General features: G+C 62.0%; 1 protein-coding gene across 1 annotated transcript in view; it reads left to right on the top strand.

The window, feature by feature from the left end:
- ARHGAP23 (Rho GTPase activating protein 23) overlaps nt 1–25,077 on the top strand; it is a 40,948-nt gene that overhangs the window by 3,142 nt on the left and 12,729 nt on the right. Inside the window, exons 3-13 of the mRNA XM_065422819.1 lie at nt 1,249–1,303; nt 8,066–9,012; nt 9,067–9,683; nt 12,788–12,943; nt 14,290–14,401; nt 15,371–15,428; nt 16,558–16,695; nt 18,577–18,876; nt 22,097–22,158; nt 23,249–23,336; nt 24,593–24,751. Coding sequence (XP_065278891.1) covers nt 1,249–1,303; nt 8,066–9,012; nt 9,067–9,683; nt 12,788–12,943; nt 14,290–14,401; nt 15,371–15,428; nt 16,558–16,695; nt 18,577–18,876; nt 22,097–22,158; nt 23,249–23,336; nt 24,593–24,751 — 2,692 coding nt within the window. The remainder of the gene's footprint in view (nt 1–1,248; nt 1,304–8,065; nt 9,013–9,066; nt 9,684–12,787; nt 12,944–14,289; nt 14,402–15,370; nt 15,429–16,557; nt 16,696–18,576; nt 18,877–22,096; nt 22,159–23,248; nt 23,337–24,592; nt 24,752–25,077) is intronic.

Here is a 25,077-nt window from a genome sequence, read left to right as displayed (position 1 = left end):
ACTGTCACCAAAGGAAGAGGGAGTGGTCGTGTGGCTAGAGCAGGGGATGCGGAACCAGAACTCCTGGGTTCCAGGCCTGGCTCTGTGATGGAGCATGGTCTAATGGTTAGAGCGGGGGACCGGCGCTAGGACTCCTGGGTTCCATTCTGCTCCCTGTGAGGGTATGTTAGAGCAGGGGGACTAGGGTTCAGGACTCCCAGCCCTTTTCTCGATGCAAGTTCGCAATGGTGGGCTTGGCAGAGCCGAGTCGGGAGGAGGGACTGAAGGAGAGCGGGAGGGCGAGTGCCTCACAGGGGTGGGGAGGGGCCCTGCTCCGACTAAGGGAGAGGTGAGGTGAGGTGAGCTACAGGCGTGGAGGGGACATGGTGCAGCAGGCGCCTTTGCCAGGTGCGCCGCTCCGGTTAGCGGGCGGCTGTGTTGCCTGTGAGTCAATTCTCAGCCCAGCCCAGGGCTGGATCTGAGAGCTGTTGCTGGCTGTGCACCCCCATGCAGCTAGCGGGGGTGTGTGTGTGTGTGTGCGTAGCTACACGGTGACAGGTCCTGTCTTTTGCATGTGGCGTTAAGACAAAGTCTTTCCTGTCCCCTGGGAAGGAAAATGGCCCATCGTGGCGGCTTGGCCGCTGTCTCCTCGGGGAGTAACAGCAGCGTCTACTGTCCCGGGCTGCATGTGTGAGCTGCTGCTGCTGCGCTGGCCTGCATGGGCCCTGGGCTGCTGGGATCTTCCGGCTCAAACCCTTGGAGTAAAACTGCTGCCCTGCGAATCTCCAGCCCAGTTCTCGTGCACTAGCCCAGGGCCGCAATGCTGCAGATCTGCAGCCTTTAAACGGTGCTGGGGAATTTAACTTTAAAAAAAATAAATAAATAAAACCCACCATCCTTGTTCGTTCGGCGTTAACTCCTACTAATCAGATACCCCCCCCCCCCTTGGCCGCAGCCAGCCAGACACCGGGTCGGTGGGGATTGAACCCTGGACTTCCAGCACCAAAAGCACACGCCTCAGTCACTTGAGCTTCGAGGGGTAAATCCCAGAGCTGCCTGTCAGTTGCAGGCCTAGCCTCCTTCCCAGCCACTCGCACAGCATCAGGTGGGGAGTGCTGTCCTGTGCGTCTGGAACCCACCTCGGCTGCTGAGTCCTGGCGTCCAGTCACTGCCTCTGGTCCCAGCGGGGCTCGGCGCCTGGAGATGCGGGGAGCTGGCTGCATGCGGTATCCGGACCCTGACGCGCTCTGCCTTTCCCTCTCTCTGCAGTGAGGATGCCTTGGAACTCTCCATCATGCCCAAAGACGAGGACGTCCTCCAGCTGGTGAGCCTTTTGCTGCTGAACTCTCCCGGTGCTGAGCAGGGTGCGCCACGCCCTGCACAGAGCCCTTCCCCCTTACTGGTGGGTGGGACTGACCCAGAGCCCCTAGCCGGGCATTCTTCGGGCAGTGGGGCTGGGCACTGCCGCTCTCCAGGGTACCGGAGCAGATGACAGTCCGGGGGGAGGTGGCTTAACTCGGGGATGTGGGCCACATGGACAACTTGTCAGGTGCACCTGAGTCACCCTCATCTTACCCGTGGAGGGGCAGCCGGCAGAGAGAACAGCTCCCAGCATTCAATACGCCTCCGTGTGGCCCTGTTGCATGCTGGGACTTGTAGTCTCCGCAGGGACACGTCCAGTTATGAAAAGCAAGGGGCCATGTGTTAAGGCCTTGCTTAAGCCTTAGCTAGCCAGCATTCTGCAGGGCTGCCGGGCGCGCGTCATGCCCAAGAGGGTGCGTGTGGCCTCCAAGGGGCTGATGGGACAGTGGGAGGCTGAAGGCTGCCAGATCAGCATGACGAGGCTGATTGCAGGGGGAGGGTTATCTGGGCAAACCTGATGTCGGGGCCCTGCTCCAGCAGATTAGCAGCGGCCATCTGTGCGAGTGGTGTGAACTGTGGTACTTAAAATCCCTCGCGCCTGAGCCCCTCCCTCGATTGGGGGTGAGGCTGGTGGAATTTGGGGGGGGGCTTTAGGGTTCCCTTTAATAGCAGCCCGACAGGATGTCATTTTCTTGGGGCCCCATGCATCAGTTGGGGTTGGTGTGTTCTGAATTCAAGGCTGGTTGCTGGAATTGGGGGTTTGCCAGCTCTGGATGCTGCTGGCCTGTTCACCTCGACCCTGTTTGAAATCCATTCCTGTCTCCTGCCCTGGGCTGACTGGCCACCTCCTCTGGCTGCAGCTGCAAACATCCACCGCGCTGGGAGAGCGGGGAGGGATGGAACGAGGAAGGGGCACCCGGGGCGGGGGGGCAGCGTGCGAGGAGGGAGATGGAATAAAGCTGACCCGGGTTGTAAGTGACAGATCACTGGGTGTTGGGCCGGTGTCGGTCGCCGTGACGTGGCTGTTGGGGGGTGGGATGGAGGTAGGACCATCCCAGTTCACCCTGCAGAGAAGAGGCACGTCTAGCAGTGCAGGGAATGAGCCAGGGATGGGGGGGGGGGGAGCTTGTCCAGAGATGGGGTGGCTTCACCATCCCTCCGAGTCCCTCCGTGAAGATGGGGGACGTTTCTGGGAGACACACTCTAGTGCCGCCCGCGGGTGGTCGGGCTGGGTGTAGGAATCGCTGGGCAGGCTTCCATGGCAGGGCGGACTAGATGCTCCCAGCGGCCTGCAGTTCCGTCCCCGGGCGGGTGGGCTGAGCTGTGTTAAAGGAGCGGTGCTAGCCCTGGCAGAGCCAGGGAGCTGCTCCGTGCCCCAGGGAATGGAGGAGGGACACAAAGTCATCGGAGCCCACTGACCCCACGGCCTGGCGTGCAGAGCCTGTTGCTGCCAGGGCACGAAGCAGCACCAGGTCATCAAGGCGTGATTGACACAGGACCCACCCCCTCTTCCCTACTCTTGGATGCTGGCTAGGGGGTGGGGGGAGTTTGTCTTCTTGGGCAAGAAAGATCCTCAGTTTGGTCCCCATCCCTTGGAAGCTTGGGTGTCAGCAGTACGCTGGGGGGCGGGGAGGGCAGAGCTCTTGTGATCCACCCGCCCTGAGGCCATACAGAGCAAGGGGAACCCCAAACGTACCCAAGGCCTGCATGAGAGCCATCCCAGGGCCCCGGAGCGTCACAGGCTACTCTAGAGCCGTCAGGGAAGTCCCTGGGTTCCAAACCCTCCGGCTTCAGGGCCTTCACAACCACTGGGGTCAGGAAGGAACGGCTCCCCTGGGCAGGTTCGGGGTTAGTGCCTAATTGCCTGGTTTGTGTTGTCCTGTATATCACAGTAGTGCCAACAGAGATCAGGGCCCCATTGTGCTGGGGGCTGCCCAGGGACACAGTATGAGACAGTCCCTGCCCCGAAGAGCTTACAGTCAAAATAGACAAAGGGTGAGAGGGGAAACTGAGGCACCAAGCGGGGGCCTGGCATGCCCAAGGTCACCCAGCAGGTCAATGGCAGAGCGGGGAATTGGAGCCCTTTTGCACCTTCCTCTGATACGTCTGGGGCTGACCTCTGGCGGGCTCAGGGTCCCAGCCTAGCTGGGCCGTGGCTGCGATCAGGCGGGGCACGTCCTCTCGAGTTACCCCGGGGATGAATTTGGCCCAGCTCTCCTCGGCCAACGCACCGGCCTATGGGTGTGTTTGGAGCGAATGGTTTTTGAACAAGGGCGGTGCAGTTTCGTGTGTCTGCCTGCCTGCGTCTGTCTGTCTGTCTGTGCGTGTGATGCAGCCGACCTTCCTGGAGGAGGGCCGCAGAGGAGACCCAGGAGGTGCGAAAGGAGCTGGATGCCAAGAGCCAGCTTTGTTTCCCGGCTCGGATTCCAAAGGAACCTTTGTGTGGGTTTCCCCGGCCCGGTGCTGGGCTGGGGGCGTGGGCATTCCTGTGGTGTGCGGCTCCAGTGGCCAATGGCTGGCCTCAGCCAGGAGCTCCCTACAGCTGGGGGGGGGGGGGACGGGGGACTTTCCTCCCTCCCGCCTCAGGACGTCCCAGTCGCAAAATCCCCAAACAACTTAAAAGGAAAAATTGAGAAGGAAATGTTAGTCTGGGCCAGGGCTGTGCCCGGGGAGCGGCCAGCCGAGGGAGAAGGCTGCCGGATTGAGGGCGGTAAAGAGCTCTGTGCTGCCGATGCCTGTGTTACATGGGATCCCGGTAGTCGGTGCGTATTATATTATTGTTCGATCGTCTATCTTATTCGGATTGAACGTGTTTATTATGGTAGTGCCGGAGCCCACCGAGAACAGGGCCCCATTGTGCCAGGCGCTGTACAAGCCTAGAATAAGAAACGGCGTCTGTAGAGAGAAACGCCGGCGGGGGGCTCCCTTTATTCCAGTGCAGAGGAAACCTCCCAAAGCTGAGCCGGCTACTCGTAAAGGCAAGCGTTTAACTCTCTGGCTGTAGCTTGAGCAGGTTAAAAAGGGGGAGGGAGGGGGGGTCCTTCAGTAGGTGGAACAGTTTGGGAAGGAAGCCCAGGGCTCCGGCAGCCCCTTTAAGCGAGTGTGTCGGAGCTCCCCACCGCTCCGCTCCTTTTTTGGATCAGAAAGAGCTGGTTTGTCATTGCCCAGAAATGCAGCCTTCCCGAGAGCAGGATTCCAGGGCAGCGGGGGGCTGAGAGCAGCCAGGGGCCCTGCTCCCTCCATTGGCCTCTCAAGGACGGAGTGACGAGGCAGGAAGGACCCTGGGGTTCGGGCCCCAGCACGCCCCAGTCCAGAGAGAGGAAGCTTTGGGAGGGGGGCTGTTTCCCTCCCCTCTCTCTGGTTCTTGGGGTGTCAGAATCGGAGCAGATTCCAGGGGTTGGGTCCTTTGGGGACAATGCAGTGGGGTGGCTGGAGCTACTTCCCTTTGGAGAGCTGCTGTGTGGCTCTGACGGCTGGGGAGCCGTGGCCACTCAGGGGCCTGTGCGGGCAGCGCTCTGTGCCCGGGAGTGCCATGAACAGCAAGCTTTCAGGGTGGTAACTTCATTGGAAACACTTGCCTTCCCTGGCCATGATCGTGGCGCTCTCCCCTGGCTGATTTCCAGCTCTGACTGCACTTGGCCTCCTTAAATCCGCCATGCAGTTTCCATTGCAGCATCACTTTTGCTCCAGGATTATTCTTGTGGCTTTGCTGTGCGGTGTTGACAGGCTGCTGCCTTCCACCCCAGAGGCAGCTGAATTCCAGGTGAAGCCCTGCCCTGCCTGCCTGCGATCCGCTTGGGCGTCTGGAGGAAAGAGGCTGCAGTGTGTCTCTTATCGTCGCTTAGTCGTTAACCCTTTCACTCTGGGAACCAACCTCAGGCCCAGGGGTTAGAACACCAGACACATTAAATCATGCCTCAGAAATGCCCCAGCTGGTGCAGGGGGTTAAAACCAGCTTCCCTGGGATAGATGTTGCATGAACGATCCTGGCTGGGAGCCAGGGGCCAGGCTAGACAGCACCACACCAAACCCTGCCTCAGCCTGCAGGCCCAGCTGTGCTCACCAAGTTCTCCGGGTCTCTCTGCTTAGCAGGGGACCCCTTGCTGTACCGGGCGCCTCTTCTTGTCCAGGCCATTGCTTGGCTCTTTGGCGTGTCCCGCTGGATGCAGCCTGCAGCAGCATGGGTCCCGGGTACTCCAGCCCGTAGCTTCCCAGCGTGGTATCCAGTAGGGTGTCTACATAGGCAATGCCCCACGTTTCCCTTGTGTCCCCGATCCTCCCGTCCGGTCTCACCTGACGGCCTGCTGGGAAGTCTGGGCTGGGCGTCCTCTGTGTGTGTCCTGCTCAAGTGCTTACACTGTGCCCATCACCATGGGACGTGGGCGCCTGCCAGTAAGCCAGGATTGGCATCTCTCACACGTGGGTCTTTTCTTTCTTCCTCGCCCTGCAGGGTGGATTTACCCGGGGCAGGGGAGTTCTGGCTGCTGGACTCTGGGTTTATATTAGCCAAGGGGGGGCTAGCAATTATGCCTGGCATTTGGCGTAGAGTGTGTTCTTGGACCTCACAGGCGTTCGCTGCGCAGCCTGGGACCAGCCCTTGAGAAAACGCCCTGCGCTGACGCGCTTTCCCCTTGTGCCGAGGTTCTTCGTCCCAGAATTCTTACCCCGCCTCCCTCTTACCCCAGCCCTTCTCCCTTCCTCGCGCGCCCCATCTGTGACATGGGGCGGACAGTAAAGGTTGGCGCGAGGTTGTACTCAGGACATGCCCTTGATGATATTTTGGGGTGGTCTATTGGGGTTGCCTCGTCAGAGCCACAGCTGGTGTAGGTTACAGTAATACTTAGTGCCGTTATCTAGTGCTTTGTGCTGGAGAGTCTCGGGGCTTTTCCCAAAGGTGGGCAGGTTTATCCCCATTTTGCAGGTGAGGAAACTGAGGTCCGGAGAAGGGAAGTGACTTTCCCAAATGTACGCAGTGCGTCAGTTGCAGGGCTGGGCTGAGAACCCCCGTGTCCAGACGCCCAGTCCCTTGTCTTAACCACTGGGTAGCGCTTCCTCTGCTCACGCAAAGACTGTAGAAGGCAGTTTTGTAAAGAGGTGCAGGCCTGCAGCTGGGCGTGTTAGTTCAGAAATGCCTGCGAAAGATGAGAAGGAAAACCCTGGCGCTCCATCCAGCTCAGTGCGTCATGGAGTATTTTAAGGAGAGGGAACCGGAGACCATGTGAAGCCAGCATAGCTGTGAGCATGAGCAGTGGAGAGCAATGCGGCTGGCAGCGACCGGAGCGTGTTAATCACTTTCCACCCCAGCAGAAAGCGCGTCTGGAAATGTTTGACGTCTGCATGGCAGGGGAGGATTTTGGGCGGCCCTTTCCCAGGCTGATCGAGGCTCTGGGCTGAGATGGTCACTGGTGATTTCAGGGGCAGCAGTTCTGAGAGGCCCAACTTTAGAGACCCGGATTTTCACCATGCGCTAAGCCCCAGCTCCCTTTCCGGGGTCTCACAACGAGCCCCTCGAAATCACCTGGCCGCGGCCCCAGTGGACTTAGGCTGGAGGTGGGCACGCTTGGCATGCCCTGCAGATCAGGCCCTAAGTGGGCATTTGCCCCCCACCCACCCACCCTGGTGCCGTGATGGCACGCCCCACTCCTTCCCACAGCGCTGAGTGCTCCTCCAGCAGGAGCGCCTGGTTCTGCTGGCATTGCGCGTTGTCAGCCCTGCCCTAGAAGGGGGATGAGATCTGTCCTGCCGGAGGGACGTGCCCCAGCGGGTGGCGCCACAGTCATCTCGCAGCTTGGTGTTTAGCCCACACCACTGGTGGCCTCACCTCAGCCGTCTGCCTGAGTCTTTATCGCTGAAGGGCCCAGCGGTGCCCATCCCAGTTGGGTCATAAGCTCAAGTGCCTCACATTTGCAGGAGGCTGGTGCTTGGTCTCTGCCCCTTTTGTACCCTGTGATCATATGAGTCAAGCATGGCGGGCCTGGGAGATCCCAGAGCTGAGTGCCTCTTAGCTCTCACTTACACAGCCTTGGTGTATCAGTGGTGTCCTTGTTTCGAATGACAGCGCCATGGGGCTCAGGTTTCGTCCTGTCCTGCTTCAGTTGTCCCCAGGGCTGGCTCTAGGCACCAGCGCTCCAAGCATGTGCTTGGGGTGGCACTTTCCAAGGGGTGGCACTCCGGCTCCTTTTTTTTTTTGCTTGGGGCGCAAAAAGCCGGGAGCCGGCCCTGAGCGGAGGTGAGCTGCGGCGGTGGGGGGCGCAGGAAGGGCCGCAGGAAGTAACCCGGGGGGGGGGGCAGAGGAACAGCTCTCCCCCCCCCCCCAAGCTCACCTCCGCCTCCTCCCCCGAGCGCACCGCTGCTCCGCTTCTAGGGAGGGGTAGGAGGGGAAATGTGGCATGCCCGGGGGAGGAGGCGGGGCCGAGGATTTGGGGAAGGGGTTGGAATGGGGCGGGGAAGGGGCGGAGTTGGGGTGGGGCCGGGGGGGGGCGCGGGAAATTTTTTTTGCTTGGGGCAGCAAAAAACTTGGAGCCAGCCCTGGTTGTCCCGTGTGGGCTCAGCTGTGCCACTGTCCTGGTGTTACCCCCATCCCATCCCATCGAGTTTATTGGTCGGCTCCCAGGAACCCGGGCCGTGTTGATGGGGTGGCGGGCCTGGGACGGGCGTTGGGAGGATGCCTGGTGGTGCCAGGCCACCGGCCGCCCCTGACTCCTCTCCTCTCTCTTCTTTCCAGGCCTATTCTCAGGATGCCTACTTGAAGGGCAATGAACCCTACTCCGGGGGAGCCCAGAGCATCCCGGAGCCACCTCCCGTCTGTTACCCTCGGAAGACCTACCCGTTCCAGTCCAGGGCTCCCAGCCGGGAGGCGATGGTAGCCGAGCCTTTGCAGGGACAGCAGGCGGACGGCAGATCCTACCGGCCTGCTCCTTCAGGCCCATCTTTCCCCTTGAACAGCGCGGCGTTCGGCAGCTCCATGCCCAGCACGTGGAACGAGGCCAGAAGCGACGCCACTCGGGAGATCGGCAGCACCCATTCCAGCCCGGCCCACCGCACAGAGGAGATCCAGTATGGAATGGCCCAGCCGAGGCCCGGGATGCCCGTCGCAAGGCCGGTCCCAGCCCCCGGCTCCTTCTCGCGCGTCTCCAACACCAGCTTTGCAGGTCCCCTTGCTTCTTCCTTGCCAGAGAGGTACGGTGTCCCGACTGCTTCCTCCATGGCCAGCCAGGCCTGCTACGGGGTCCCCAGGCACCTCCCAGACCATCGGACTCACTGCGGTTTCAAGGATGGCCGGGATGTTAGCATGGGGCCTGGCGGCCCAGGCCGTCCCTCCTGGGAGTATCTGGGCGGCTCCAAGGCCGTCAGCCGGCTGGAGTGCCAGCAGGCGCTCTCCAACTGGCTGTCCAGCCAGGTGCCAGGCCGGAGCGCCTCGGAAGAGCGGAGGTACGCCATGCCACCCCGGTACCGCAGCGTCTCTCAGGACCGCCTGGGAGACACCCCGGCCTCCAGAGGCTGGCCCCACAGTGCCTCGCAAGACACCTTGCTCCAGCCCAGCCACGACAGCTGGGGCTACCGGGCCCGGTCCGACAACTCTCTGGGGAGGTACGGGCGCTCCATGGAGGCGCTGGAGCAGAGCGCCCTGGTCTCGCCCCGCTTGGACAAGTGCACGTGGCTGCCGGAGAAGTTCTATAGGCCGGGCCCCGGGCAAGTTGCCCGAACTCAGCCTAGCCAGCCAAGTTCGTACGCCCCCTCCTGCTCCTCTAGAGAGCCTCCCCCCGCCCACGTGCAGAAACACCCTTCCCAGCCCAACCTGCAGAGCGTCGACGACTCGGGGTACATTGGGTATAGGAGCTACAGCCCCTCCTTCCAGCGCAGGACTGGCCTACTCCATGCACTCTCCTTCAGGGACCCTATCTTTGGTGGCCTTCCAGTGTTCAATATATCGCAAAGGCAAGGAACCCAACCAGCACCTTACCCGGACAGGTCCCCGTCACTGCCAGTTGCCGCCCCCCCTGGCCCGGAGCCCCCACCGGGCAGTGGGCCCGAGATCCCCAAGGACCAAAGAACCCCCAGCCAAGACAGCGGCGCCAGGTCTCTCCAGCCGCCTCTGCCTCGGCCCGAGGCGGAGGAGAGGAAAGAGGAGGTGGTCCTCAGGCAGAAGCCCCCCACGGGCCGCAAGGCGCCGGCCCCCGCCAGGCAGATGAACTTCATCTTCCCCGACCACATGAAGGAAACGGACATTTGTGACCCGCCGCTGAGCTGCAAAGGGGACAAGCCGGCGGCGGAGCGGCCCGCCTGGCGGGTGGCACCATTGGCAGTGCCAGAGGATTCCCTGGCATCCATTCCATTTATAGGTGAGGGGGCAGTGTTTGGGAACGCCAGGCACTGGGGTGTGTTTGTGGGGGTCTCACAGCTGCGTATCGAGCCAGGGAGCATCTCGCCTCCGAAAGCCCAGCCCCAGGGATCCCCTCGGGGCGGGACGCAGCCTCGGTTGCAGGGTAATGGATGCTGCGGAGCAGGCGTCACCCGCTGGTAATGACGTGTCCCCGCTGGGTCTGATCCGCAGAGGGTACAGGCCTGTTAAAGCCCCACCGACAGAGTCCTGGCTCTTTAGCTCAAGCTGTAGCCCTTCCTGCCTTTCGCCCCAAAGGTCCCTGGTTCGATCCCTGGGGCATCAGCCAAGACGGCAGCTGGTGCACAGGCAGATCCGATTGTAGGCTGGGCAGGTGCAAACAGTCACAGTGAAGCCAGGTGCAGCCACCTGCTTGGATGAGTGTGTCTGGTTTGGAGACGCACATTCACGGCAGCAGCCGGGGGAGTAGCAGGCAGCCACGGGTCTCTTCTTGCCAACGCACCATGGATGTGCTAGGTGGTCCCAGAGATCAGGAGAGCAAAGGGCCAGAGACATCGGGGTGGAAAGAAGGGGGTGAAGAAGGGTGGCAGGGGGCCGGGTGGGCCATTGCCCTGGTCTCGTGGTAGCCCACTGTGGTCATCCAGACAGTCAGGTCAGGCCCAAAGCAGAGCTTGTCCTTGCAGGCAGCGAAGCCCAGGGGGGCGTGGGGAGGAAGCCTCCAGCTTGGGGTAGGGAGAAGGGGTCCCCAATCCGTCCAGTGGCGGAAGGGGCAGGGACGCCCAGGAAGGAGCTTTCTGGCCAAGGGACCTGGCCGCTGGGATCCCGTGACTGCTGTTGTCCCTGTGCGCAGCGGGGAGGCCGGGACCGTCCCCTAACCTGCCTTAAAGCTGGGCGCCGGCCTCGGACTGCCGAACAGCCCATCAAGACGGCCTCTGATTGTCCCATTGCCCCTTCCACACGCTGTTAGACTCGGCACACCCGCGAGCACCCCTCTCCCCAGAGCCCTGCAGGCGGAGCCTGCTTGCAGGGGCTTGGTAGGATCTGGCCTTATTTGCTGTCGGCGAAAGGTGCCTGCCTGGCAACCCCTGAGGCTGAATTCCATCAGCTGGCTGCCAGAGAGGCAGGGGACGGGCACTGCCCTTAACATGCCACTCCCCCAACATGGAGAGTCCTGCCTCTCTGGGTGCCGCGGACCTGGGCTGAGCCCCCGCAACACACTTTGCTGTCTGGCTGTGCTAGATTCAGACTAGCTAACCAGAGGCCAAAGGCTTCGTCTCCTGTTTCTGGTCTCCTGTGCCATCCGATTCCTCTGCGCTGCACCGGGAGGGGGCTGGTCACAGGATCTCCACCCCCCTGGACAGGGCAGGGATGTGGTTAGCGAGGTTGCTGCAGCCGTCCCCGCCCGCCCAGCGCTGGCCTCCGGCTCACCAGGGCAGGCCCGGCTTCCCAGGAGTACGTCTCTCCAGCCCGGGCTTGGCAGAAAGTCTTGACAAGGCCTGCCGGTGTCCCATGCGCTCAGTGCCCGGGAACTCCCCCAGCCAACAGGCACCAGGAGAAGGGAGAGGACCAGAGACCAGCTCCGCGGCCTGACTTTGGGGCCACCAGCCCTGGGGGACGGGGGGCTGCTGGGCTCCCTGGGGAGGCACCATCCCCCATGGCAGCGGTGGCTGCCTGGTCCCTTGCAGCCCCCTGGGAGGTCACAGTAAGGGGGCTCCAACTTGCCTGGTACCCCCCTTTCCCTGCTGCTGACCGTGCCATTTCCCCGACGCTGGTCCGGCTGCAGCCAGACCAGCCACGGCCGCTCGGGGGTTTCAGGACAGGGGGGAGGTAGAGACTCCGGGGAACCTGCCGACCCTGCCGCCTTGGTGTGTCTCCTGAGCTGGGCAGGCCCAGCTACTCGCGGGGTGACTGAGGTCTCCATGCCAGCCCAGCAGCTGGTCTCTCCTGAGCACAGGCCCCGGGGAAAGGGGTTGCTTCTCCTCTGCCTGCCCTGCAGCCGCTTCGTCCCCAGGCTTTCCTGGGGGGGCTGAGATGAAACCTGCCTGGGGTTCCCAGTGAGACCCCGAGGATGGGCAGCTCTGGCCCTGCAGCCTCTTTCCGCTCACTGGGCCCCGTCGTGGCCTTTCTCCCTGGCACATGCCGTCTCCTCGTACCCGGGAGAGTCCACGGCACAATGGAAGCCTTACTCTGCTGCCCGCGACGTGCACAGCCTGGCACTGTGGGACCGTTGTTCTCCACGCATTCCTCACAAGCCTGGCTATTGTTCATGCGCCCGGCCCGCCCCGCCTTTGTTCCCGTGGCCACCTTGCCTGGGGGAAGCAGCGGCACGGGGCTGCCCCGGCGCACACAGCCCGCCTTGTTGGCAGCGGAGCAGGTGCATCAAGGCAGGGCCCTCTCCTCATTCCGCATGCAACCTCTCCCGCTAGTTCCCATCCCCCTGCCCCGCTCCAGCGAAGAGCAGCTGTGCGTACCTAGAACATGGCATCAAGCCCTGCCGGCACCTCCGTGACGGGATATCGGTGCCCCCCCGGCACGGACACTGCCGCCTGGGCTCTGCCTCAGCCCCAGCGAGCGCTCCCCTGGCCTGCAGCTCTCAGAGCTCCTCGGAGATGGAGGGCAGGGCTGCTTTCTCTGGCACCGGCGGCCATGGGGGATGACCGGTTTGCTTGGGGAGGCAGCCCTAGGTTTGGAGGGGTAGGGGCTGCTCACTGACTTTCTTGACCCGCTGGGCTGTTCCTTCCTGGGAGGGGTAAAGAGGGGGTTGGGGACGGCCTTTTGGGTGCCTGCTGCCGAGCCGGCACTGGGCACTGGCGCTGCCCCCACGGGGAAGGGCCCTGGCAGAGGGTCTGGAAGCCAGGGGTTCCCTGGCGCTCTGGTCCTGGGCTGCTCGCTGCAGGGGGCGCTGGCGGAGCACAGACTGCGGAGATCCCAGCCTCGCAGCAGGAGGCGCTCCGGGGACTGGTGCCGTAGGGCTGGGGGAGGGTCTCCCGGTGGGAGGCGCTGGGCGGGAGACCCCAGCCTTTCCCGTGTGGGTCTCTGGCTGGCTAGCTGCTCTCTTTGGTCCCCCGCGGTTCCATTGGTTCACGGTGCGCCCCACTCTTCCAGACGAGCCGACGAGCCCCAGCATCGACCTGAAGGCAAAGCACATCCCTGCCTCCTCCGTCGTCTCCAGCGCCGTGAACTCTGCCCCCGCCATCACCGGCAGCCCCTCCTCACCCACCTTCACCTTCGCCATCAGCCGCCATTACTCCCAGGACTGCAGTAAGTACCCGCCCCTCCCGCTGGGGCAGGGACCCCCTGGGGGGGCAGCCGCTGACCAGCTCCCAGGCAGTGCTTCAGGGCGGAGAGCGGCCTGTGCCTGGAGCAGCCAGGACCCAGAGTGCAGAACGAGCGAGAAGTAGGGAACAGCCCCAACTTCCAGAGGGGGGACGTCGTGAGGAGTCGGCGGAGGAAACTCGGGAAGGGAAACGCAGGGTGAACATGGGGGGGAAGCCCTCCGGGTCCTGCTGGGCCGTGGTGCAGCCTCCCCAGGGAAGGGGGTGGGATTCCCATCGCTTATGTCCCGGGAAATGGGGTGTATGCAAAGCACCTGACAATCTGCTGTAGGGGATGATCCTGGCCCCGCTGAGGGGAGCTGGGCCAGACGAGCCAGGGAGGAAAGGGCCTTGCCCCAAGGGGACCCCTTGGCCTGATGGGGGGAAATGGGCTACGTAAATCAAGCAGCAGGGAGTGAGTGTGTGCCAGCCACGAGGGGAATTCTCAGAGCTCCAGTAAATCACTCCCTGGAGGAGCCCGCTGCATGTCTGCAGATCATCTGTCCCCTCGCGCGCCACCGCCCCTGGGTTCCTGCCCCTGCATCCCGACTGCCCCCCCTCCCAGCAGGAGACTGGAACCGGGGGGCTTCCCTAAACAACGATCAACCAGCTTCAGTGGGAGAACCGAGTCAGGGCCTGAGCATCAAACCAGTGTGGCTCCATTGGTTTACCTGGAGTGACTCCGGATTGACGCCTGTGTGATTGAGAGGAAGCTCAGGCCCTGAGCGCGTTCATGGACCGAGCTGCAGGAGGGCCAGGCTGTGCCGGCTCCGGTTCAGCACTCTGTGGCCAGCTCCTCTCCAGGCACCAGAGCTGAGGATCTTTCCCACGCCCAGCGTTGTTGGCCCTGGTGCGCTCTCCACATCCCAGCTCGGCTCATTACTAACCATCGGCCTGAACCACAAAGCAGGACAGGCGCAAAGCTATGGGCCCTGCTGGGGTCCTGCTGCATGCTGGGACATGGCGTACGTTGTCTCCCCGCATTCCTGGCTTGCTCGCACATATTACAGACGGAGGAGCTGATGCACAGAGAGGTTAAATGACTTGCTTGAAGTCATACAGCAAAACCGTGGCAGAGCCAGGACCCCTGAGCCCTGACTGCCAATCCCCGAGTTCTAACCATTAGGCACGTTTCCTCCCAGAGATGGGAATAGAACCCAGGAGTCCTGATCCCCAGTCCTTAGTACCGTGACAAGCTAATCCATTCCCGAGACTGGTAAAGCACCGACTGCCTTGTGAACTGGCTCTTCCTGTGTTTACTGATTGCCCCTTTCTCTCTCCTTTCCCTTTCAGGCAGCATCAAAGCCAGCCGCCGATCCTCCTACCTCCTGGCCATAACAACAGAGCGCTCCAAGTCGTGTGACGATGGTCTGAACACATTTCGTGATGAGGGGAAGATCCTAAGGTAGGGGTGACCCCTTCCCCACCCCATTGCATGCCAGCCAAACAACGGCTTCTTCCCTTCTCGGGGTAGTCCCGACCTGGCCTCACAGCTGCACACGTCAGGGTGTGATCTCCAGCTGCTGTGCATTATAGGATCAGAGAGTTCAGTGCCTCCTGAAGTGCAACTATTGGCCAGTCTTGGATTTGACAGGCCGGGAGTGTGACCCATGAGGGCAGGGGGTGGGTCACAGAGCTGGTCTGAGCCACAAAAGACGTGCGGCTAGATAGTGTGTGTGTGAGAGAGCAGGAGTGCTCCACGGTACTCCATACCCCAGAATCCTTTGTGCTGTTTCACAACTAACTTTCCAAAGTTTATTGATGTTCCCTGCCTGGCCTGAGGCTTGTCCCTAGGGGAGCTGGTGGGTTATTGCTGTGGCCTTGCTCAGTTCACCCCCTAGCTGATTTCACGGTAGCCTCCCCACGCAGACAAGCCCTAAGCCAGCCTTTGCATTCCTGGCCTGAGAGATGTGAGAGGGCACTTCTGAAAATCAGGCCCTAAGTGACCCTGCCAAGGCCCCGCAGTGAGTAAGTAGCAGAGCTGGGATTAGCATTGGGACCACGTACCCCTGTGTTCCTCTCGCTCGGCCACGCTGCCCGTCCTGGAGCAGCTCAGCCGAAGCACGGTGTGTGACCGATGCAAACCACCCCCTCCGTTTGCTGCTGCCCTCGCGGGTCTCCCGGCGGCGGATTAACGCCCAGCTCACACAAGAGTGTGGTTTGCATCGGTGGAGCCCAATTGCCCCTGTCTTCCATCAGAGCCAGAGCTCGAACCCAGGTCTCCTGCGCCCCAGGCCGGAGCCTTCTCCACAGCCCGCAAGGAGCCAGTGACTCCTGCAGCCACGAGAAGGGGCTGGAGCCAGTGGGGACTGTCCTTGAAACGCCCTGGTGCTCGGGAACGCCTCGGGCTCACGGGCGGCTGCTTTCCTTGCAGGAGGATGCCAAGCCGGGTGCCGAGTCTGCGCATGCTGAGGAGTTTCTTCACGGATGGGGTAGGTGTTCGCAGTGAAGAAGGGGGCGGGGGTTCTGCCTGCTGCTGTAATGATGCCCACCAAGGCCGCGCCGGTACCATGCACCCCCAGCCATGTGGATGCCACCCACCAGGGGCCTGGTTTGCGTGAGGGGAGCCAGAGCCTCATATTGGGTGGCTGCTCTGCCTGAGACCGCTGGGTGTTTCTTCCCCGCCCGCCACTGTGCTATCCCGAGTCCCTCCTGAGGCTCGGACGGCCTCCGGCTAGCACAGTACAGGCCCAGCTTCTTGCACCCGGGGCCTCCAGTGGGAAACGGCAGGTTTGTGCATCGCCCCCGCACGGCCCAGAGGAATCAGTGAACAACAATTTGCACTGATCAGCTTAAGGCAGGTGACGCCCGGGATCAACTGGACGGGCTGGCGTAAAACGGGCCATACAGCACTGGCGTCAGGGGAGCTCTCCCTGCTTCCGCCAGCAGAGAGTTTGGCCTGGTGGGTTCTGCCTCCTCTAACGCTCAGGGACGCAGGCTGGACCACGCGCTGCATTTCCCTGCACCTTGCAGAGCCCTTTGCTCCAGTGCACGTCGATTCCGCTCGGACATTGACGCCCGCTCTGAGGCCGTAGAGGTGTAGGGCAGTGGGGCACCTGCTGCCCCACAGGCTCACGGTTGCATCAGTGGGAGCTGCACGGCCTTATCTCGACTGGGATTTCAGCCCCCAGGTTTGGCTCATTGGTTTAAACCCCTCATGTAGACGCAACTGACACCGGCGCAGCATGACTTGCATCAGCGCCAGCCTGACTTCAAGCCAGAGCGAGTCAGTTTTGCTACCCCCGTGGAAACTCTGTCTACACGAGGGATTTGCATTGAGGCGGCTGAAATCCTGGTGGAGACAAAACCTGAGAGTTGCCTGGTGTTTGTGTAGTCATCACGGTGCTGGACCTGATCGAGCTGGGAGGCCTGGCTCTCCTCTCCCCAATGGGAAGCCACTGCCTGTAATGCCCCGTGGTGTGAATGAGGGGGTAGCGCGCCAGAGCTGGAGAGGTGCCTCCCCCAGCACCATGCATGCCTGCCTGCCTCTGGATGCCAGGCGTGAGCGCAGTACCCGGGAGGGCCGTACACCCATCTCTCCGTTTGCCTCTCCCCCTGCAGTCTCTGGACAGCATCGGAATGTCTGAAGACACGAGATCAAAGAGGCACTCGACCTCCGACCTCTCGGACGTGACTTTCAGCGACGTGAGGAAAGAAGGCTGGCTCCACTACAAACAGATCCTCACCAAAAAGGGGAAGGTACGTGTTTACTGCGCAGGAAGCCCAGGCCAGGGGGGAAGTGCTGGGCATGCTTGTATGGAGGAGAAGAACCTCTCTTTGGAGATGTTTGTGATGTGTCATGTGATCCCCTTCTCCGCCTGAGGATCTCAAAGCACTTAACAAACATGAATGAACCGAGCCTCCGAACACCCTTGTTGGTATTGTTACTGGAAACTGAGGCACCAAACGGTGAAGCGATTGGCTAGCGTCCCACAGGGAGACAGCAGCAGAACTGGGAATAGAACCCAGGAGTCCTGCCTCCCAGTAGCTCCTGCTCTAACTACTAGGTCACACCCTCTCACACAGCAAGGAATAGAACCCAGGAGTCCTGCCTTCCAGGGGGTCCCAGGAGAGTCTCCCTTCTGCCAAGCACCCTGCCGGCCCATGTGCTAGCCCAGGAGTGGGAGAAGGAGAACAGCCGCTGGAATTTAACTGGGTGGAGGAAGTCTCATACCCACAAATGATGCCCCAGACACGGGCTTGTCCTTGGGCGTACGCAGGGATCTCTGGCCAATCAGATTCCATTGATGGCACGTGCAGGAACTCTAGCCAATCAGGGGCCTTCCCTCAAGCCTGGGCAGGGAGCGCCATTCTTCTGGCAAGGGGCATTTGGCCTGGCCAGGAGGTGAGGGCAGCTGGGGGGGGGGGGGGGCGGGAGGGAGGGGGTTGGCCAGTGCAAGGAAGGCAGCGGTTTCCAGTGGCTGCACTTCCACCCCTGCCAGTCAAGCCAATGCCAACACCCTGCGGGCGGCAGACACCAGACATCTGCACTGTGCAGCAATCGCACCTGGCCAGGTCCACACACACGCCAAGGGCTGTGGTGGTGGGTCGGATGAGAGAGAGCAGGGCTGGGACGGGGCGGGTGGGTGCCCCGGGGGAGACCCAATGGAGGGTGGGGCCATCCCGCTGTCTCCGAGCATCCCCCAGGGCACGGGGAATCCTGGCCCTTCTGAGTCAGACGCCAGCGGCTGCCGGACAAGCAGCTCTGCGGGGTCTCCCGGGGGCGAGGCTGGAGTAGGGGACGGGAGCAGGGCTTGGGAGCATCCCGTAGGTGAAGGGGTTTGAATGGAGGCCTTCCCCTCTCACCACCCAAGAGGGGTTCACTTCCCAGGGCAGGGGGTTGGTGTGGGTGGATTGAGAGCGAAACATGGGGAGTAGATCATGCCTTGGAGGGGCAGGGGCCATGGGGTCATAGGGCAGTTCCAGGTCGGTGGGGGTGGGTTTGACCCTCTGATTGGGGAACATGATTTCCCTCGTTACAATCAAAGCCCCCGGGTCAGCATTCCCTGTTGGAGCCCTGCAGGATCCCCTGCTGTCAGCCCCGGGTGGGCTTTGCTGTGATTACAATGGGGGTGATTACTACCTGAAGGCAGTGGGGGTCCTTCTCTCTGGGCCCCCGGGTGAAATCCATGGGTCAGAGCTGGAAGGAATACGCTGGAAAAGGGGGCTACACGTTTTCAGTGTCTCGGCTCTGTGGGGATCTGCCGTCTGCCTGGCTGAATGCACAGACGGGGCGTGAGCTGCTCTGGTCGAGTTTTGCCAGCAGTGCCCCTGGTCTGTGTCGGGGTCAAGGCTGGGTGGCATTTCCTGGGCTGAGGCTCTGGGCCTGGATTGAGGCTGGGGGCTTTGCCCCGAGTCCCTGCATCTCAGCTGGGTGTGCATGCCCAGGTTGCATTGCTGTGGGCATAGCCAACTGGCTCTGCCCCAGGCCTAAGCTTTCCCTGTGTCTTGGCTGTGTGGCAGCACCTTGAACGGGTGCTTATGTCAATGCCAGGTGGCGCTGCCCCATATCGAGGTGGGCAGCCGTACCCGGGGGCTCTCTCCCGGCCAGCGCTCATTGCCCATCCTCTCCCTCTGCAGAAAGTTGGCGGGGGCATCCGGCAGTGGAAGCGCGTCTTCGCCGTTCTCCGCACACACTCCCTTTACCTGTGCAAGGACAGGCGGGAGGCCGTGACCTACGCGCCGCCCCAAGGTGAGGAGGAGCAGCCGATCAGCATCCGAGCGTGCCTGGTGGACATTTCCTACAGCGAGACCAAGAGGAAGCACGTCTTCCGGCTGACGACCGCTGACTTCTGTGAATATCTCTTTCAGGCAGAGGATCGGGACGACATGCTGGCCTGGATCAAAGTCGTCAGGGAGAACAGCAAGGCCGAGGGCGAGGTGAGAGCCAGCATGGGGCTCCTGGCTCCCTCCAGGCCCCTGGCTCTCCGCAGACGCCCCGGCACTAACCACTTTGGTTCTCTCCAGCTGTTTGCCTTCTGCTGCTCCTTCCAGGGCAGGGCTGGTCCAAGTGTGGCCAGTGGAGATGGCCCGCAGTTGCCCTCTTCTGGATGGAGGACCAGCTTATAGGGACTTCAAGTCCCAGCATGCCATCTTGGTGCACTGGGACTCCAAGTCCCAGCATGCCATGCTTCTCCACTCAAGGAGACTGGCCTCTACTGCATGCTGGGAATTGTAGTCCACTGGAACCTCACCACTCCCTCAAAGAGGAGAATGGGTCAGCCTCCTTCATCTCATGCTGTTCGCTATAGCCTCTGGCTGGGCACAGTCCAGGGGGCGCTGTATGTGGCAGGTGCATCTCCATTCCCAGCATCCCTCTGCTCTCTCCCCCAATCCAGGGCTTGTGCCCCCTTCGTTACTCTGTATGAAGTCATTTCTCCCGGGGCCTGTCATCCTGCAGGGACTGATGAGAGGAGGGCTCAGCAGAGGACAGGGACAGGGCCTGGGGTGCGGGTGAGAGCACCGCCCTCCAGCCCCCTCTTTTCACTCCAGAGATGGAGAGGCCAGGCCAGCCAGTTGGCTGAGCAGCCACGTTCCCTGGCACTAAGCTATCCCTGCCGTCCCCTGGTCCTACAAGGGGTCCTGAGCAGCTGGCTAGTGTGTTCGTTAGCTTATGGTGACCCCTGCTGGTCTGCAGAGGGATAATTATCTGAATTTCCAGGGATCCCAGGCATGAGCTTCCCTCTATATAGGCCTTGCTATCTAATGCAGCTGCCTCTTCTAGCGCCGTGCCCGCAGGGCCCTCTGAGCTGCTGAGAGCACCAGGAGAGCTCCACTTCAGGAGAGCTCCTCTTCCCTCCCCGGGGACAGGCGGAAGGCTGGGAGCAGTTTGGGCTGTAGGGCAGGAGAAGGGAGACCCCTGCTGGTGTGGTGTGGGCTGCGCAATCCACCACTTAGGCTTTTGGAGGAAGTTAGCTGGGAGTTTCTTTTAATTGTGTGGAGAAATGAGCACAGCTTGGGGGCACTACAGGGATGGGAGTTGCCCGAAGATCCATGCACAGCTCAGGGCACTAGAGGGGTGGGAGCCTCCCTAGATCCATGCCCAGCTCAGGGCACTAGAGGGGTGGGAGCTGCCCTAAGATCCATGCCCAGCTCAGGGCACTAGAGGGGTGTGAGCTGCCCTAAGATCCATGCCCAGCTCAGGGCACTAGAGGGGTGTGAGCTGCCCTAGATCCATGCCCAGCTCAGGGCACTACAGGGGTGGGAGCTGCCCTAAGATCTGGGGTGTGAGCTGCCCTAAGATCCATGCCCAGCTCAGGGCACTAGGGGGGTGGGATTGCCCTAAGATCCGTGCCCAGCTCAGGGCACTAGAGGGGTGGGAGTTGCCCTAAGATCCATGCCCAGCTCAGGGCACTAGGGGGGTGGGAGTTGCCCTAAGATCCGTGCCCAGCTCAGGGCACTAGAGGGGTGGGAGTTGCCCTAAGATCCATGCCCAGCTCAGGGCACTAGAGGGGTGGGAGTTGCCCTAAGATCCATGCCCAGCTCAGGGCACTAGGGGGGTGGGATTGCCCTAAGATCCATGCCCAGCTCAGGGCACTAGAGGGGTGGGAGTTGCCCTAAGATCCATGCCCAGCTCAGGGCACTAGGGGGGTGGGAGTTGTCCTAAGATCCGTGCCCAGCTCAGGGCACTAGAGGGGTGGGAGTTGCCCTAAGATCCATGCCCAGCTCAGGGCACTACAGGGGTGGGAGCTGCCCTAAGATCTGGGGTGTGAGCTGCCCTAAGATCCATGCCCAGCTCAGGGCACTAGGGGGGTGGGATTGCCCTAAGATCCATGCCCAGCTCAGGGCACTAGAGGGGTGGGAGTTGCCCTAAGATCCATGCCCAGCTCAGGGCACTACAGGGGTGGGAGCTGCCCTAAGATCTGGGGTGTGAGCTGCCCTAAGATCCGTGCCCAGCTCAGGGCACTAGAGGGGTGGGAGTTGCCCTAAGATCCATGCCCAGCTCAGGGCACTAGGGGGGTGGGAGTTGCCCTAAGATCCGTGCCCAGCTCAGGGCACTAGGGGGGTGGGAGTTGCCCTAAGATCCGTGCCCAGCTCAGGGCACTAGAGGGGTGGGAGTTGCCCTAAGATCCATGCCCAGCTCAGGGCACTAGAGGTGTGGGAGTTGCCCTAAGATCCATGCCCAGCTCAGGGCACTAGAGGGGTGGGAGTTGCCCTAAGATCCATGCCCAGCTCAGGGCACTAGAGGGGTGGGAGTTGCCCTAAGATCCATGCCAGCTCAGGCTGCCCTGCGGGGGCTGAATTTCCTTAGGATTCCTGGAAGATCCTGCCGAGCGTGGAACATGTAGTAGTTCTCCTCTCCCCCGCCGTCGGCCAGCTCTGTATTCTCACTGGCAGGGCATAGCAGTGGTGGAGCTCCTGGGGTTCAGAGGCCTGCCCCACAGCCCAGCCCCCCATGTGGGGTCAGTGGGGAGGCTGTGATGAAGCTGGGGATCTCTAGGCAGTAGGATGGGGAGTGGTGAGAGGCGGCTCCCGTGCTCTGGCCGAGCTGTGTGACCCCAGAGAGCCAGGAGCTAGCCCTAGGAGAGTGATGGGGGGGGGTCCTGATGCCCCCCAGGGAATGATGCTGGTTTCCCCAGAGTTACGTGGGGCGCAGCTTCAGCAGCCCCACTGTCTAACCAGCCGCCTTTGGGGAGCCTGATCTCTGGGAACCCCTGGAGCCTTCCCAAGCCAGGGAAGAGAGCAAAGTGCCACGTGCAGGGGATTGCTACGCTGGGCATCCCAGGCACTGCAGGGTGGGAGCGTGTGCCTGGCCCCGGAGGGCTGGTCGTGCCCCTTGGGCTGAGGTTTCGGTACCGAGGGGGATCTCTCTGTCTGTGCCCAGTACAGCGCTCCCAGACAGGCCTGTATTCCGGGACTCTGTCCTGGTGCTTTGGGTCCTGCATGCCTGGCTGTGCCCATCAGAAGGATAATCAGAAGCAAAATTCTCCAGCCTGTCCCTGCTAGGGCCAGTGAGCCCCCAGCCCCCGCACGAACCCCTCGCCCCAGTGGCCTCGCTGGGAAGGGGCTCGGCTGAAGGAAGAGACGGCGCTCGCTTGGGCTCTGGTGCCAGACGTGACACTTATGCTCTCCCCTCCCTCTTGTCTTTGTGCCGCTGCAGGACCCTGGGTTTGCAAGCCAAGCGCTTATCAACAAGAAGCTAAATGACTACCGGAAAGTGAGGTAAGGGCTCTGCGTGCCGGCTGCTGACCTGCTGGGGGGGAGCCTTCCCCGGTGGTTAGCGCGCTAGCCTGTGACGTGGAAGACCTAGGTTCAGTTCCCTGCTCTGCCACAGACGCCCTGTGTGGCCTTGGGCAAGTCATTTAGCCTCTCGGTCCAAGGGGCTGATTGCCTGGGAGATGGGTGCCAGAGAAGTACCATGGACAGACAGCTAGCAAGCAAACCTTCCGGGGAGGAGTGGCTGCATTGGGGGCGAATATCCAGAGGATTATGTGTGGTTAGAGAGACAGGACTCCTGGGTTCTCTGGTGCAAGTCACAGAACACTCTGTGCCTGTAAAATGAGGTTCATGATACTGACCTGCCTCCTTAAAGCACTTTGGGCCCTCAGTGGGAAAGGTGCAGCGTGTAAGTGCCTGAGCTCAGGCCCGGCCCGGCCCGGCCGGAGAAGTGAATTTGCACCGAGTGATCTAGATAACTGGCTGCTGTCCCTCCCGGAGCAGCACTTCAGCTGGTTTCATGTCAGGGAATTACCGAATTCAACCAAACCAGTGTTAAGCACCGGGTGAATCCGGTCTGAGTGCACCTTGGCCAGGGGTTTACACTGGTGCAACTAGATGGACTTGAACCCGAGTTGTGTTCAACTGGTGGCACTTTTCATTAGGGCCCAGGAAGAGCTGAGGTGCCTGCTAGGGAGGGGGGCGTACTGCCGTTAGCTGGGGATCTCTACACTGACAGTGTGAGTGGGGCAGAGAGGGCCAAGCCAGGAACCGGGAGAACCTGCATTGCGAGGGCTGGAGGAGGTGCCCTGGGATGCCCCTGTAACATTTGGGCAGCAGAGGGGTCTTGTCCTTGCTGCACTGGGTGTGCCCAGGAAGGGGGAGCCCACTGCAGTGTAAAGCACTATGGGTAAATGGAGTTAATTTGCATAGCTACTCCCAGGATGCCTTGTACTGCAGTTTTGCCACCAAAGCCTGCCCCTCTGTGCAGGGGTGGCTGTGATCCAGGGTGTGCTCGGTGCGAGGATGGGGGTGAGAGGCTAGGAGGCCGGGGGCCAAGAGGAGAGGCTGAGCCCCCCGTCTGCTCTCTCTGCAGCCCCTCTGGAACGAAACCAGACTCTTCCCCCAAGGGCTCGCGCGGGCTGGGGATCAAGGCCGAGTTCCTGAAGCAGACGGGGACGAGCGCCCCCCGCTCCCCAAGGCAGGACATGGCCGTGACTAAAGGTACACCCAGCGTGTGTGACTGCCCGGGGCTGTGCGTGTGTCGCGGTGCATTGGGCGTACACCCGGGGCGGTGTCTGCATTGGGGGTCTGGGCCCTGTGGGTCGATGGGGATGTGTGGGGTGCGTGAGATTGTGGATCAACATCTACGTGCAGCGGTTAGGGGACCAGGTCAGACAACCCGGACTCAAGCGCCAGCAATTTGCAGCTGATCCACGATGTGGCTTCTCCTCCGGCACGTCCGTCCAGCCTGCTGCCCGCAGTGGGCCGAAGAACCACCCGGGGGAGCTGGGCCCAGCAAGAGGAGGTGATGCTGTTGGGCAGGGGGCCGTGCTTGGAAGAGCTCGCGGACACGGTCGTCTCCGTGGGTTGAAGCTACGCACCGGCGACGGGTCCATCATCCAGGTGCGCTCCCGGATTCCTCATAACAGCATCCGCGAGCGACGCGTTCTGCCGTCTCTGCTTGGCTAGGAACCTCCGCCCACCCTGGCGGACGACGCCCTGGCCTCAGTTTCCCCTGCCTTCGTCGCCTTGCGGCTGGGTCACAGCAGTGCCATAGACGTGGGCGGGAAGCAGTCGGCACCTGGGAACGCTGCCCGCCAGCACAGAACGCCGCAGCGCGTCTCCTCGGCACTGCAGGCTACCTTGAGCACATCTCGCTTGTCCTGCACTCCAGCCAAAGGCTTCCCCGGTGCCCCATGGCCAGGCCCAGGGGAGCGACGCAATGGTCTGAAGCTCCAGGCCGAAGATCTCTGCTCCTCGGGCCAGGCGCAACGCGCTGCAGGGTCCAGCGGGCTGCAGGGCAGACGGCGCTTTCTCGGGGCTGGAGCAAAGAGCTCCCCGGGAGCGAAGGACGGTTGTAAACCTCACCGCTTTCAGCTCCCAGTGCTTGCGCCTTGCTGGGACCGGCCTCCTCCAACCTAGACCCAGAGCAATGGGCCGAATTGTGTTACCCCCGCCCCCCAAACGCCCTCCAGAAACAACGCTCCGCTACACACACGCCTCCCTCGGGGAGCGCACACCACATGTGCAGACGTCTGCTCAGTGCGGGCCGGCCGGCGCTCGGCTCCTGCGGGGCGAGAACCTGTCTGGAAGAGCCCAGATCAGCACGGGTGGTGGGTGTGCGTGTGAGGTTGTGTTGGGGGCTGAAAGGCTGGGGTGGGGGGGCGTGTGCACCTGCCTGTGGCGTGGGGGTGGTTGGGGGTCTTTATTCCCCCAGGGTCTCACTCTTCGGACACTGACCCGGAGTTTGGTTCTAGATGACGGTGCCCCCCAGAAAGCCCCTTGGGGCATCAACATCATGAAAAAGAACAAGAAATCTGCTCCGCGGGCCTTCGGCGTCAGGCTGGAGGACTGCCAGCCCGCCCCAGCCAACAAGGTAGGTCCCAGCCTGCATCTGCCCCCTCTGAGCCCCCCGCCCGGGTGGGAATGAGGGCGCGGCGCTGCCCGCCCTGAGCACATCTACCCAGCTGCGCCACCCTGCTCTGCCCACGGGGCTGCTCTCGTGACCGTCCACCCCTGGCCTAGGGATCGACTCCTCCCCCTTGCCTGCTGCCCGCTGGCTGAGCAGGGAGCGGGGGATCCGTGCTGAGGAGGGCTGACCAGCAGGGCCCCTCTGCGGCGTTCAGGAGGGGAGGGCCCGGGGACGGCTGTCGTTACTGGGATCCCTGAGTGGGGAGGGCTCAGCCAGTGGCAGCCCCTGTG

The sequence above is a fragment of the Emys orbicularis genome, chromosome 25, assembly GCF_028017835.1.
Source record: "Emys orbicularis isolate rEmyOrb1 chromosome 25, rEmyOrb1.hap1, whole genome shotgun sequence".
Lineage (NCBI taxonomy): Eukaryota > Metazoa > Chordata > Testudines > Emydidae > Emys > Emys orbicularis.
The sequence above is the reverse complement of the archived record's forward strand: the minus strand, read 5'-3'. Positions and strand labels throughout refer to the sequence as shown.